The 16,312-nt window shown below is 43.1% G+C and overlaps 1 protein-coding gene across 1 annotated transcript in view; it reads right to left on the reverse strand.

Annotated features, from left to right (window-relative positions):
• Nucleotides 1–4,203: 4,203 nt before the first annotated feature.
• Nucleotides 4,204–16,312, reverse strand: part of LOC120021844 (endothelin-converting enzyme 2-like) — a 44,450-nt gene continuing 32,341 nt past the window's right edge. Inside the window, exons 8-18 of the mRNA XM_038965691.1 lie at nucleotides 14,274–14,416; nucleotides 12,137–12,251; nucleotides 11,562–11,672; nucleotides 10,781–10,879; nucleotides 10,428–10,505; nucleotides 10,184–10,287; nucleotides 8,029–8,139; nucleotides 7,894–7,961; nucleotides 7,565–7,755; nucleotides 7,164–7,259; nucleotides 4,204–4,380 (exon numbers count right to left, since the gene is read on the reverse strand). Of these exons, the coding sequence (XP_038821619.1) occupies nucleotides 4,204–4,380; nucleotides 7,164–7,259; nucleotides 7,565–7,755; nucleotides 7,894–7,961; nucleotides 8,029–8,139; nucleotides 10,184–10,287; nucleotides 10,428–10,505; nucleotides 10,781–10,879; nucleotides 11,562–11,672; nucleotides 12,137–12,251; nucleotides 14,274–14,416 (1,293 nt within the window). The remainder of the gene's footprint in view (nucleotides 4,381–7,163; nucleotides 7,260–7,564; nucleotides 7,756–7,893; nucleotides 7,962–8,028; nucleotides 8,140–10,183; nucleotides 10,288–10,427; nucleotides 10,506–10,780; nucleotides 10,880–11,561; nucleotides 11,673–12,136; nucleotides 12,252–14,273; nucleotides 14,417–16,312) is intronic.

Here is a 16,312-nt window from a genome sequence, read left to right on the forward strand (position 1 = left end):
TGAATTTCAGTCTACTTCCTGAATCAACATAATTGAAATGGAATCTACCCCAACCCTGGCTGGAGTACAGCGACATGAGGAGCTGAGCGGCCAGTCTGCTCCACAGCCACAGGCGAATAGGAGTCTGGCATCTAGAACACTGCACATTGACAATGACATACTTAAGACACAAAAGTGACTACCAGCTGTATGCATGTACGGTCCCTGTCCTAAGAGGGTTTTTCATACAGAGATCGCTTGAAAGGTTAGCAGACTGCCTTATTTGTTGCTCACAGAGATGGGGAGAGGTGGTAGCAGGTTGCTAGGCAGGTGCTGACTGACAGGACAATGTTCATTAGGCACCAAATGGAACAAAACGGACTCAAACAAGGAGGGCGTTTTTGGACGTGTCAATAAGAAATGCTCATTTTCAGTTGCAAAACATTTTAAACGTTTTCTGTTGCATGCCCTAATGAACACAACCCTGGTGGTTTAGTTAAATCAGCCCTGTTTCTACTAATCAGGGCTCAACAATGTGCCTTAAAAATCCCTAAAGTAAAGTTATGCTGACTTTTCAATTTCAACAATCTCCCAGAAATGTGGTCCGCTAAACCGGTAGCTTGTAGAGGTGGAGTTTGCTTGTGGAAGCATAATGTTCCACATAGGAATGAAAAGGACTAAGTAAGATAAATGATATCGCTCTCTTCGCCAGGCTGTAATATCCTTTTCACACTTCTGGTCAAATTAGCATGGGTAGCACCATTGAGGGCTTTTACCATTTTAAATGTAGTCAACTGGGTGTGACTTCCAACTTCATTGGCTGATCCTTCCTAGTGACCCTGTTGGAGTCATGTCCAACTGGGTCATCAGCCAATCGTGAAGAAGAAAAGTGACCACTTCAAAATGGAGATGCTTCCAAAGCTGTCACAGATGCTATAATGGCACAGATACAAAGACGAGTCCTCTGTCTACAGTGAGCTCCAAAAGTCTTGGGACAGTGACACATTTGTGGTTGTTTTGGCTCTACGCCAGCACTTTGGATTTGAATATGAGGTTAAAGTGCAGACCCTCACCTTTAATTTGAGGGTATTGTCAACCTTATCGGGTGAACCGTTTAGAAATTACAGCACTTATTGTACCCCAATTTTAGGAGACCAAAAGTATTGGGAGAAGTATTTGGTCCCATATTCATTGCAAACAATGACTACATCAAGCTTGTGACTCTAAAAGCTTGTTGGATGCATTTGCTGTTTCTTTTTGTGCCCAATATAAATGTATAGTAAATAATGTATTGTGTCATTTTGGAGTCACTTTTACTGTAAATAAGAATATAATATGTTTCTAAACAATTCAACGTTATGTGGGTGCTACCATGATTACAGATAGTCCTGAATGAATCGTGAATAATGACTTGTGAGAAAGTTAGACGCACAAATATCCATTAATTTCTATTGAGCACAAAATAATCTGAAACACACAAAAAAGAACAAATGCATCCAACAACTTTTTAGAGTCACAAGCTTGATGTAGTCATTGTGTGCTATGAATGAGAGACCAAATACTTCACTTTTTTCTACTCTAATTCACACAAGTGAATTAATACACACAAGTGAATGAATTATAAAATTGAGGGACTACGTACAAAAAGTGTTGTAAATTCTAAACGGTTCATCCGACATGGATGAAAATACCCTCAAGTTAAAGCTGACAGACTGCACTTAAAGCACAGTCATTGTGTCACTTCAAATCCAAATTGCTGAAGTATAGAGCCAGAACAACCAAAACTATTTCACTGTCCAATACTTTTGGAGCTCACTGCATCTCCATGGGCACAACGCTCAGATAGCTAGCTATGTCTATTGTACACAACACATTTCTAACTCTTGTTAGATATCGGATTTCACAAAACGTGCGAACGTGACCGTTATCGTGAATTAGATGGACGCATCATGGTGTTCTTTATTGTTGTGAAATTGAACAGCTGATTTCCCCCCGAAACGTTCTCTTTCTATGGCTCTGCAAACCGGCAGTTCAGGAGGTTCTCAGATGGCGGCATTGAAATATAAAAGCAGCCAATAGCAACTGACCCTGATTGGTTCACCTCCTTGTCTCACATTAGATGGCGCAACTCCGTCTGCATTGAAGGACTGGTGTTGAGTTTGAGTGGCGCCACCTGTCGGAAGACAATGGGATTGTCCTGTATGGGGTAGAGTGTGGTGAGGTGCAGTACTCCTATGGTCATGACACATCTCCATGTCTTGTAGTGAAACAAATTTGCAAGGTGCAGACAGGAGCGGAGAGCACTACGTGGGACTAGTACATAAAGTGGCTGACGGGAGATAAAACAGTGACATAGTTTAATTGAACAAGAGTCCAGCAGTAACCCGATTACGAATCCTGTACACACCCTGCCTCACACCCTGCAGTACTTTGGAGTGGAGTGTGTACAAACAATAAGTTATTTAGGAACATATCCCTTCAACATAGCCATTCATTTCAAATTAGTATTTTGGGGGGAATGCGAGGTAAAATCACTGCAGCAGACTTGACATTGTTGATAGTTCAACGTAAGTAGGGATGGTGTATCAAAGCAATCTGCACACATACATACGTGCACACACACACAGACACAAACATACATACATACATACCTCGCTCACGCACGCACGCACGCACTCATACACAAACTATCCTTTTGCAATGAAGCTGACAGATTAAACACAGTAAATATCAAACAAGCTTCTAAGGCTGCTCATGCACACACACATATTGAAATACACTCCCTTAGCATACAGAGAAACAAAGAATCAACCTGGAACAAAAATACATCTTCCCCTCCCCCAATTCTAACCTTAACCATTAGTGCTGAAAATGCTAAACTGAACCTAGATCGGCGTCTAGGGGCATTGGCACCCTGCTCCTGGTTGGATCAACACTGTTACGTGGCTTTTCTAAGTACCCGTTCCTATGTACTCAAAATGCTCGCCAACAATCTTTAAGAAATGGGATAACTAAAAGCAATATGTTGGCAAGGGTTATCAGTAGGCTTCGTCGCGCTTCCATCTGTCCAGTAGTAGAACGTGGTAAATAGGAGGGGAGGCCATTTTAAAGTATTAAGATCCCACACCACTGCTGGGGGATTCATTGTGATGCAACAGAAAAAGGAGAAGTGAGTCTATATGGCGCCATCTCAAATTTCACCCTATTTAAATGACACCCCATATAGGGAACTACTATTTACCAGAGCCACACATATACTGCATAGGGCCGGGACAATACTGGCAAAAATGAAAACACGAAGCAGACCCATCTCAGACCCAAGCAGACCCAACCAATCTGTATGTACAATATTGTGTGCTATAGCTTGGAAAATAAAAACATTTCACTCTGGATAACATGTTTGTTTCCATCAGGGCTGTTTCCCCAAAGAAGTTAAATCCGCTTTGTGTTTTGCCACGATATTAACGATTATTGAAATATTGGTAGCATCCGGGCCCTAATAGTACATTTGTGTATACTATATAGGGAATATAGATGTCAATCGAGATGAAACCATATGCAACGTCCAAACACAGCGACGTTTCTGCATTTCCTGTGAGGTCACAAAGGCAGCTGAACCTCCATCATGGGATGTCACAGCAAAGTTTCTGCAGTTCCTGTGAGGTCAGAGGCAGCTGAACCCATCCTGTGATGTCCGAGTGAAGTTCCTGCACTTCCTGCGAGGTCACAGAGGGAGACGAGCACTTCCTGTGAGGTCATAGTGGTTTCAGGGAGATCCCTCAGTCGAAAGAGGGATCCGGTTTCAATTGTAAACAGGGCACACAGCGAGGACAGCTATGACCCGGAAGCATAGAGAAAGGGGTGTGGACAGACATCCCCTAATGGCTCCTCCTCCCCGGCCCCCTACTAAGTGCAGCCAACACTAAATAAAACGTGTCTTTGTGCCCCACCGGTGTGGGAGACTGGGGAGTGGAAAAATAGGAAAAATACCATCCCCTAACACTGGAATTACACATACATCAGCAGACGACAACTTTTCTCTCAACACGCCTCCCTCTCGCTAACCTGGAGTCTGTCCTGCTCTACTCAAAAACCACTAGTAGTCCATCATTATGTACAAAGAATAAAATAGGAAAAAAGGTCCAACGCAGAGATCAACTCCTCCTCCTCTTGGTTCTCCATGCAGACTCCACAGACAGCGCCCCCCTGTGGTTCTGCCAGGCCCTACCACACTGTGCAGCGGTGACCAGAGTTCATCGGGGAGCCAGCGGGGCAATGGAAGTGCTCTGCAAAGGCTGGCGAGTTGGAGAGGGTGCCGATGACGCGGTACTTTGGGGGGCTGTGGGGGTCTGTCATGAGTCCCTCGTGGGCACTCTCTGGGGTTCGCACGGAACACCACACCTGAGAGAAGAGAGGATCCCCAGATAAGTCAGACAGTAGCTAGTGTTCCTCTCTGTGTTTCCAACTGTTGTGTATAATTCATTAATTTGGACTCAGTTTGGTTGACACTTCTCTCAAACAGTAGTTGTAATAGTCCACTCTTACTACCACCCCAAAATACTTTCACCCCCATGTCTTATTTCATGAAGCAGGGCCAGAAATTCATCCTCAGCAGGATCTGACTAGGAAAAACTTTTACAACCTGATGTGGTCAGGCAAAATCCTTGCAAGTGCACTAATATATATATATATATATATATATATATACATATACACTGCTCAAAAAAATAAAGGGAACACTACAATAACACATCCTAGATCTGAATGAAATGTTCTTATTAAATACTTTTTTCTTTACATAGTTGAATGTGCTGACAACAAAATCACACAAAAATGATCAATGGAAATCAAATTTATCAACCCATGGAGGTCTGGATTTGGAGTCACACTCAAAATTAAAGTGGAAAACCACACTACAGGCTGATCCAACTTTGATGTAATGTCCTTAAAACAAATCAAAATGAGGCTCAGTAGTGTGTGTGGCCTCCACGTGCCTGTATGACCTCCCTACAACGCCTGGGCATGCTCCTGATGAGGTGGCGGATGGTCTCCTGAGGGATCTCCTCCCAGACCTGGACTAAAGCATCCTAAAGCATCAACTCCTGGACAGTCTGTGGTGCAACGTGGCGTTGGTGGATGGAGCGAGACATGATGTCCCAGATGTGCTCAATTGGATTCAGGTCTGGGGAACGGGCGGGCCAGTCCATAGCATCAATGCCTTCCTCTTGCAGGAACTGCTGACACACTCCAGCCACATGAGGTCTAGCATTGTCTTGCATTAGGAGGAACCCAGGGCCAACCGCACCAGCATATGGTCTCACAAGGGGTCTGAGGATCTCATCTCGGTACCTAATGGCAGTCAGGCTACCTCTGGCGAGCACATGGAGGGCTGTGCGGCCCCCCAACGAAATGCCACCCCACACCATGACTGACCCACCGCCAAACCGGTCATGCTGGAGGATGTTGCAGGCAGCAGAACGTTCTCCACGGCGTCTCCAGACTGTCACGTCTGTCACATGTGCTCAGTGTGAACCTGCTTTCATCTGTGAAGAGCACAGGGCGCCAGTGGCGAATTTGCCAATCTTGGTGTTCTCTGGCAAATGCCAAACGTCCTGCACGGTGTTGGGCTGTAAGCACAACCCCCACCTATGGACGTCGGGCCCTCATACCACCCTCATGGAGTCTGTTTCTGACCGTTTGAGCAGACACATGCACATTTGTGGCCTGCTGGAGGTCATTTTGCAGGGCTCTGGCAGTGCTCCTCCTGCTCCTCCTTGCACAAAGGCGGAGGTAGCGGTCCTGCTGCTGGGTTGTTGCCCTCCTACGGCCTCCTCCACGTCTCCTGATGTACTGGCCTGTCTCCTGGTAGCGCCTCCATGCTCTGGACACTACGCTGACAGACACAGCAAACCTTCTTGCCACAGCTCGCATTGATGTGCCATCCTGGATGAGCTGCACTACCTGAGCCACTTGTGTGGGTTGTAGACTCCGTCTCATGCTACCACTAGAGTGAAAGCACCGCCAGCATTCAAAAGTGACCAAAACATCAGCCAGGAAGCATAGGAACTGAGAAGTGGTCTGTGGTCACCACCTGCAGAACCACTCCTTTATTGGCGGGTGTCTTGCTAATTGCCTATAATTTCCACCTTTTGTCTATTCCATTTGCACAACAGCATGTGAAATTTATTGTCAATCAGTGTTGCTTCCTAAGTGGACAGTTTGATTTCACAGAAGTGTGATTGACTTGGAGTTACATTGTGTTGTTTAAGTGTTCCCTTTATTTTTTTGAGCAGTATATATATACACATACACACACACACACACACACACACACACACACACACACACACACACACACACACACACACACACACACACACACACACACACACACACACACACACACACACACACACACACACACACACACACACACACACACACCCCTTCAAATTAATGGATTAGACTATTTCAGCCACACCTATTGCTTACAGGTGTATAAAATCGAGCACACACCCATGCAATTTCAATAGGCAAACATTGGCAGTAGAATGGCCTTACTGAAGAGCTCAGTGACTTTCAACGTCTGTCATAGGACGTCACCTTTCCAACAAGTCAGTTTGTGAAATATCCGCCTTGCTAGAGCTTCCCCGCTCAACTGTAAGTGCTGTTATTGTGAAGTGGTAACGTCTAGGAGGAACAACGGCTCCGCCGCGAAGAGGTAGGCCACACGAGCTCACAGAACGGGACCGCCGAGTGCTGAAGTGGGTACAAATAGTCTGCGAGGTCCATACAGAAATGGTTTGTCGAGATCAGTGTGGAAGAACTTGACTGGCCTGCACAGAGTCCTGACCTCAACCCCTTCGAACACCTTTGCGATGAATTGGAGCACCTACCGCAAGCAAAGCCTAATCGCCCAACATCAGTGGCCGACCTCACTAATGCTCGTGGCTGAATGGAAGCAAGTCCCCGCAGCAGTGTTCCAACATCTAGTGAAAAGCCTTCCCGGAAGAGTGAAGGCTGTTATTGCAGCAAAGGAGGGTCCAACGCCATATTAATGCCCATGATTTTGGAATGAGATGTTCGACGAACAGGTGTCCACATATTGTTGGTCATGTAGTGTATTTGACTTGAACTCTATCAGGATGTGTGCAATGTATTCTGTTGACACTCCCATGACCCACCTGGGCGAATCCCACAAAGAACAGTTGGTCATTGGTCAGGTTGACTGCCGGCAGCCTCTTCTCCTCACCGTTCTCCTGCACCCATGCCTGGTACGCCTGAACACAACAGAAAACACCATTGCTATAGAAACATGAACTACCACTCTGCTGGCCCTGAGGTGAAGTACAGTAATAGTATAGTATAATAAGAGTCCTGTGTGGTAACATCTTTGTAACATGTTACATAGCAGTAACTATGTAATTGCCTTAGAATTACATAGCAATGGATTTGGGAAATAACCACTCAAGCCCATCACTGTCCATCACAACAGTTCAGATTTACTACAGTGATTAGGGAGGTTACTAGACAGACATGTGTGCAGCTAAATCTAATGTGTTATCAAGTAGGGAGACCCACTCACATTATAGGCTGCCTTTAGGCCTCCGTTGTCAGCAATGTTCTCTTCCAGCGTCTGCTTGCCATTTATATGCGTCCCATTGATGTTAAACCCGTTGTACTGCTCTACCATGCATTCCGTGAGATTCTTAAATGCGTCCACAGAGGAATTTTGCCACCATGGCCGAAGGTTCCCGTCTTTGTCGTATTCCCTGCCTGATTAAGGAATACAAATATTTTTTTTAAAGCACACCTAGTGATCATGCACAGTATATGTATACATGCCGCGGTGTGTGTTGGTCTGTGGGTGTGTTTATGAGTTCTGTGGAGTGTAAGTTAAAGGTGGACACTAACCCTGGACACCAAAGGCATGAGTGAGTTCGTGTCCCATCACCACTCCGATCCCCCCGAAGTTCAGTGCTCTGCAGAGAGTTCACATGGGGTCAGAAATGCAAGCACACACGCACACACTCATACGCACACACTCACTTGGGGTGATGCTGGGCGTAAAAGGGTGCCTGAAGGATTCCAGCTGGGAAGACAATTCCATTCTTGTTGGGCATGTAGTAGGCGTTGACTGTGGGAGGGGTCATACTCCATCTAGGGGGAGGTGGCGGAGACTAGTGTAAGAGAGCAAACCAGTTGAGGCTCATGAGAGGACAGCTCATAGTCATTTCTGGAAGGGAATGGATGGAGTTGTATAGTATGTGTTTATATATATATATATAAACACATACTATACATATACATATATATATATATATATAGGGAATTGAGTGCTATTTGGATTTTCTCCATGAGAATATAAAACATTTTTTTTTTTTTAAGTAATCAGATTACAAATACTTTTGATAAACTGGATGATTACTTTTTTAATTACTTTTGCATTTAGAAAGGATGTTAGCGAGTGTCACGGCTGTTTGATGAATAAGGAGTGGACCAAAGTGCAGCGTGGTACGTGTTCATGATATTTATTTTAACTCAGAACACTAAGACAAAATAACAAAAATAGACCAACACGAAACAGTTCTGTCTGGTGCAGACACAAAGACAGAAAACAACTACCCACAACACACAGGTGGAAAAAGACGACCTAAGTATGGTTCTCAATCAGAGACAACAATAGACAGCTGCCTCTGATTGAGAACCACACACGTCCAAACACAAAGAAATAGAAAGCATAGAAAAATGAACATAGAATGCAAGACATAGAATGCCCACCCCAACTCACGCCCTGACCAAACCAAAATAGAGACATAAAAAAGGATCTCTAAGGTCAGGGCGTGACAGTGAGAGAGAAAAATACATTAGGACACCTTTCAGTTCTCTCTACGAAGGTTTAGTTTTTTATGGTAGTAAAGTACATGTCGGATAAAAAATGACAGGCCTGATGGAGAAAGAAAATACACTAGACAGGGTGGGATCTTTATGTGTTGGTAAAATGGCCTCCCCTCCTAGCAAATATTGATATAATAACCATCATATCGAAGTAAACTTCGAGTCCTCCCACTACAACTCATCAGTAAAGCATGGAGTTTATTAGGTTACAGATTAAAGTAGCAATATGTACCTTTTTGGGCGATTTGACCAAATTCACATAGAAATGGGAGTTATAGATCTATGCTTCCCATTCTTACATTTTGTTTTTGTGTCTTTTACTTGATGTTTTGTACACCAGCTTCAAAACAGCTGAAACAACAATATAATTGGTTATAGAAAATATATTTCACAGTGGTTTAGATGGTACAATGATTCTCCACACTATACTAGCTTATCACAAACTGAAACTAGGCAAACTATTAGAGTTTGAGCAACCAGGAAATGGCGGAGCGATTCCTGCATAGTGCATCATTAAATGATGATGAACTTCACAGGGTGGTGAAAGTTCAAGATGAGCTTGATGCTCCTTTCCAATAAATATTGATGATCTTATTCTGGTGACATGATAATCTGTGCTTGCCTGCCTTTTTCCCATAATAATAATAATCTCATCATGTAGGCTATATATGCGGTCTAGCCAGAGCTATTGGCTACAGTGCACGTGCCAATCCCAGAGTGTGCACACTCGCTATATAACATAAAAATGTTTGTTAGAAAACCCTTCAGTAGAGTTAAAAATGCGATGGAAACCTGTATTTTTTAAAATTTGGTTTATGGGAATTTAAACTGCAAAAGTTATTTAATGTGCCCTACGTCATCTCGCACAGCCTTTTACCTGCAACAAGTCAATTTGATGGAAACATCTCCGGTGGGAAAATGTGCATATTGTTTTTATGTGGTTTTTAGAATATTCACATGAAAATCTGTCTAATTGGATGGAAACCTAGCTACTGACATTCAATTCAGTATTGATAAAAGGCGCAAGTTTAAATTCGTTCCACCTTAGCAGGTCTGACCACAAGTCAGAGACCATTATGATGACACGCCAAATGCGTTTGATGGATCCTATTTGCCTTCTTCTAATGAAGCTTAAGGGGAAAGTAATCCAAAAGTAACAATACTGATTACAATTTGACGGGTAACTAGTAACTAACGGATTACATTGAGAAAGTAACCTACCCAATCCTGGTTGAGGTCAAGAATCAAGTTAATTTACAGTACAAATATGCACTGAGATATAGTGATGGTGGTGATCATGACTCACTGGTCGCTGTTGGGTGGCTTGCGGAGATGATCGGCCATCACCCTGGCGGAGAAGTTGTAGAAGTTGAGCGTGTTCTGGAAAAAGTTGTCTTCTGAGACGTCATACTGTGGACAGAGATGGATATACAGACAAAGGAAGACAGAGAGAGAGAGAGAAATAATTACTCACTGATCTACAGGGCCCTTGTAATTTGACCGTCAACTCGTCAATCATGACAACTGAACAAAAAAAGGCACCCACTCACCCCGTCATAAACATCATCCAGTTCTTTGGGGTCCAGGATAAAGTCAGGGAATCCAATCATGTTGTAGATGGTGTCCGCCTAAATATCAGGGGGACAAAGTGGATAAGAGAGAGGGCAAGATGGAGGAATGGGGCCAGAAAACCTCCCATTTCCATTATCTGGAGATCTAAACAAAGAGGGCTGTCTATTCCAACTACTGTATTATAACCTTTAACCCTATATTACTCCCTTCCCTGTCCTCTTACACACACGCAGGAACGCACACACACACACACACACACACACACACACACACACACGATACCCTGTGGCAACCATACATAGCCTATCCAATAGGTGACATCATCTCTGACCTTGTCTTTGGCTGCCATCCGTGTCTGTTTGTCCATCCACTTGATGTGATCCAGAGCATCTTTGAACGCAGCACGGATCTCATTGATCATCCCCTCGACCTGATAGTGGGGTGAGAGACATGCATTAAATGTAAGAAGGAAGAAAGATGGAATAGATCCTTCTTCTACAATTAGACTCTGATGTGTAATGAAATACCCACGGCAATCCGAAACCAGCCCATCCCTCAAACATAAGGACATTTTGATAGAAGTACGTAACCACTAAAAAGATGAACAAATTGTGCGTGATAGTCTATAACCCCCTTGCCAGTCCTCACACTGTGCCTCTCCGCTTCCATGTCTCCCTCTTCTACTTGCCCCTCTTCTCTACCCAATAACAATCTCTCCATTTAATAGTCCAATTTTTCTCTTCTTTATCACTCTATATATCTCCCTCCCCTCTACAGGACAGGGAACTATTACTAAATTAGTATTTCATTGATTGTAAACATTTATAAGAAATTAGCGATCAGCATTATTAATGTTACAATTCATAAGCATTTATAACATTACACAAAGCATTTATAGGCATTCATAAACATTGATAAGAATTGAAAATAGCTTATAATAAAGTGCTAGCAAATAAGGTTATTTTATGATGGCTGTGTTTACAGTGAGACCCCATGGCGTTTCACTACACATGGTAACCCCTAGGGGGCAGTCATACATCGTTCATGTGGTTTAAAAAAACACCACAGGCTTGAATAGACGTAAATGCAGTTGTGCGCCTATCAAAACTCACAATCTTTTTGCTGTGTTTATCAAACGTCGCTTTAACAAAGAGCGCTCCCAGGGCGAAGCCGAGCGTGTCATCTGTGTTCCCAATGCAGGTCTGCCATCGAGGTGTGCGGGACTGAGCGAACACACGCACACACAGAGACAGACAGACAAGTCTCACACCAGCTGTTTACTCGATCATTTTGGTTGTGAAAAGTGTGTGTACTGCAAGTTTGTTGAGGTAGCACACATTGCTTGCTAGGAGCCCAAACAGTCTCACATACAAATTGCAAGTGCTGGTTTCCCAGACACAGATCAAGCCTTGTCCAGTACAAAAAAGCATGCTCGACAGAGGATCTCCATTGTAAATGGCTCTTTAGTCCAGGACTAGGCTTAATATGTGTCCGGGAAACCGGAACATAACCAGGTATTTCACAAAGAAGGGTTAATCAATGACATAAGTAAGAATATGGTTGCCTCCCAAATGACACCCTATTCCCTCGTGCACTACTTTTAACCAGGCTCTAAGGGCCCTAGTCAAAGGTAGTGCACTACATATGGATTAGGGTGCCATTTAGGACTCAAGCCTAAAAAACACACTTTCTTGGTTCCATACAGGCTCTCTAGCAGCTTGTCCTGGGCATTCTCAAAGCGCTGGTCCAGACTGGATGCTCCCTTCTGCACCAGGTTCCAGATCATGTAGTTGTTGAGCAGGCTGAGAGACAGGAGAGACAGGGAGAGAGAAGGGGAGAGATGAGGAGGAAGAGGAAACACGAGGGCAAGTGGGTGACAAGAATAAGCAAACAAATAACAATGGACAGTTAACATCCTGTTGGTTAGGGCAATCCAATGATTGTTTTCCCACAGTGCAAAACTGGTTGCAAGGATGTTATTATGACGTTTTTCCATGACATTATGGTCAGGTTGTATATTGGTTGTACTGTGCCTTCAGAAAGTATCACACCCTTAAAAATGTGGTTTAAAAAAAATGTGATTAAAATGAAAAATAAAATGTGATTAAAATAGATTTGTCATTTTTGGTCAACAATCTACACAAAATACTCTGTTGAAGTGGAAGAAAATATCTAACATTTAATAAAAATGTATTAAAAATGAAACAATATCTTGTTAGATTCACCCCCCTTGAGAAAGTACATGTTAGAAACACCTTTGGCAGCGATTACAGCTGTGAGTCTTTTTGGGTTAGTCCCTAAGAGCTTTCCACACCTGGACTGTACAATATTTACCCATTATTCTTATTAACATTTTTCAAGCTTAGTCAAGTTGGTTGTTGATAATTGCTAGAAAGCCATTTTCAAGTCTTGGCAGAGATTTTCAAATAGATTTAAGTCAAAAATGTAACTCGGCCAACATCCAATGTCTCCTTGGTAAGCAACTCCAATTTAGATGAACACCGGAGCTCTGTCAGAGTGACCATCAGGTTATTGGTCACCTCCTTGACCAAGGCCCTTCTCCCCAGGTGCTCAGTTTGGCCGGGCGGCCAGCTCTAGGAAGTCTTGGTGGTTCCAAACTTCTTCCATTTAAGAATGATGGAGGCCACTGTGTTCTTGGGGACCTTCAATGCTGCAGAAATGTTTTGGTACCCTTCCCCAGATCTGTGCCTCGACACAATTCTGTCTCAGAGCTCTACAGACAATCCCTTCGATCTCATGGCTTGGTATTTGCTTTGAAATGCACTGTCAACTGTGGGACCTTATATAGACAGGTGTGTGCCTTTCCAAATCATGTCCAATCAATTGAATTTACCACAGGTGGACTCCAATCAAGTTGTAGAAACATCTCAAGAACGATCAATGGAAGGACACACCTGAGCTCAATTTCGAGTCTTACAGGAAAGGGTCTGAATAGTTATGTATTGTCATTAAGGTGCATTGTGTGTAGATTTTATGAGAATATTTTTTAAATCACTTTTAGCATACGCCTGTAATGTAACAGAACGTGGAAAAAGTCAACAGGTCTGAATACTTTCCGAATGCCCTGTATAGGCTACTAAATAAACTCGCCAGTGGCACTGACTCACCCAATTATGAAACCTAGGATACTCACCAGTGATGGCCGATGCGCTAGTGACAATAGCCCATCTGCAGATAAACTACTTTTAAAAACAGTGCTGTTTGTTCTGAATCGCTGAAAACTCAATTATTATTATTTGAGCTTTTACAGACAGATTAGTCATCTCTTTTCAGCAGTAGGCATTTGCTTTCCCCCAAAAAAACATTTTTGCATTTTGAAATTTGCCAAAGACAAACTGACAGCCGCGACCAACCATATAAATACAACCAATAGATGGCAGTTCCCATTCAAGTGACCGGCAGCCATTGATAGTGTACTCATGAGTTCATCGGTCAAATTGCCAGGGTCAGAGGTTCCAAAATCCTTCTATGGATTATATGATCTATGGCCACAAGGCAACAAGCTGTTTGGCCTTCTACAGCTATTGATCCTCTGCGGCTAAAGTATGCTCGCTGGTGTAGTATTTTGAATTATTTTATTTCTGTCTGTTTAGACAAGAGTTAAATAATTTTTGAAATATATATTTTTTATGTTTTTGGAGGAAAAAAATTTACTTATCAGGGGGTGCTGCAGCACCTCCAGCATCCCTATTTCCTGCAGCTATAGAAGGGCCTGTAGTACTTCATAACCACGTGACCTGTTACGGAACCTTTGGCTGTAGGGGGATAAGGACGACCAGGTTGGCTCCCGTCCAGGTCCTTACCTGCGATCAGTCTTGTTGATCAAGTCAGACACCTGCTGCAGGAACTCCTTGGCATAGAGCACCACGGGCTCCGTGTCATTCAGGTCCAGAGGGGACAGGACCAAGGACAGGTAGTCCAGCCAGTCCACCGCCGGAGCCAGCAGCTGATGGCGAGAGAGGTTAAAGGTCAGAGGTCACCTTTGTGAAAAGGAATGTTCACCACAAAAACAACATTTTCAGAATCCAAAAGTGGCCTCACGTCGAGTGTGTCCCACAAATTCATGATTTCACACACAAAATTGTGTCAATTGATCCAATTCATGAGGCATATTGTTGGATCCGCCCAACAGATGGCAGACACAGGACTTAGGAATTAGAATACTAGAATGGCCATTAACTTTAAGGTCAGCCATTTTGGTAAGGCAGTTAGTCAACCATGGTTTGCCAGTGCTGTGATAAGATTGTTTAAAACAATGAATTTGAAGATTAGCTGCACTGTATGTTTGTTAGCTAGCAAGCCAGCCAGTTTCAGAGAAATGATTCCATTCATTTATCAAATTAACTACCAATAGACCAATATTCCAGTCGAACAATGCAGTCAATCCATACATTTATGGCATGTTTACATATTATTGTAGAGGCTATTTATACAGCAAATTGGTATACAAGATGCATAAACTGTATTTATAATTATATGACCAGTGGCGACCTGTCATTCAGGGAAGGTGGGGCTGAGCCACAATCTTTGCTAAAAATATTAATACAATTTAAATAAAAAACATTGGGGGGGTGGCTTGCCTGTTTTGCATGTTTTTTTTGGCATTAATACGTGTCACATATCAGTTTGCAAACAATGTAAAACAATTAAATAATAAGAGAGTTAAAGTCTCCAAACACAGTCTCTTTTTTGTTTCCTTGAGTAAGCCAGCTCCAAAACGCAGTGCAGGTGTTTCAGCCTAGCTCAGTGCTTTCTGTGGTGGTGGGGCAAGCTAGCAGAAAATCCAGAGCGTTGCGCCGTGATTGGCTTAGTGTTCTGTCACTCATGGGGACAGTACGTCGCCACAAAGTCTAAAAGGTAGAGCTCTAAAATTCAAGCCCCTTGGGTGCTGCCATAGCGTTACATTAGAAGTGCCCATCCAAGAAGGCTCAAGGTCATTGGCCACAGATAAAATTACGTCAAATCACGTTATATCTACAGTAGCTTTGATTGGACTGATACTTTCAAAATCTTAGCTAGCAGTCATCATCATGAATCAAGTCGACAATCTACTGGCAAATCCTTTTTAATCCTTGTCAAATGAAGAGAAATAATGAGGAGAAATTACACATAAAACGTATCAGTGCTCATCGGCCATTGGACATAAACATTACACAACAAGATGGAAATCGCAAATTCAACAACGAGTGGTTTCAAAGGAATTAGTGACAGTGGCTAACTGCAAGCATTGCAAAGCAATCACTAGCCTGCTATTCAATGGAGTGGCTGTGTGGTTCCAAGTCTAAGGGTCTCTTTTCCTAGTTTAAAATGATAAATATTCAACATTGGCCATGCTGTCAATGAAGCATTATCTGTGCCACACTCATAACTTAACTCGCAACCGCGAAAACTGACTTTAGTCAGTTCAAAACTACTGAGGACACTGGGGAAAAACGAGGTACGACTGGGAAAATACGTTTGAACTTTCATCCAACTCGAAATTGTAAATCCGGAACTCGGGTTCACAGATGTCTTGAAAGCACTATAAATCCAGAGAATGGCAGACTGATGACAGTTTCATGACTAAATTTGCCCACGAAGGACCGCCGCGCCACCTTCCTGTTCAAGTGAGCACAGCACAACAAGGTGAGTTCAAAAATGTATTCTATGCTGCTGCATACATGATGTAATATGCCAGGGAGATATGTATACTGTAACTAAGAAAGTAATACTAAGTGTATGTTGTGTAGTAAGCTGTTAGTAGCCCATGTGCCTCACCCTAAAATGGTCTATTTTCACCTCTGAATTTCACCTACTGTTCTGACTTGGTGGTGCACATGTGGCCTATAACCCGTTTTTGAGA

The sequence above is a fragment of the Salvelinus namaycush genome, chromosome 26 (assembly GCF_016432855.1).
Source record: "Salvelinus namaycush isolate Seneca chromosome 26, SaNama_1.0, whole genome shotgun sequence".
NCBI classification, from domain to species: Eukaryota; Metazoa; Chordata; class Actinopteri; order Salmoniformes; family Salmonidae; genus Salvelinus; species Salvelinus namaycush.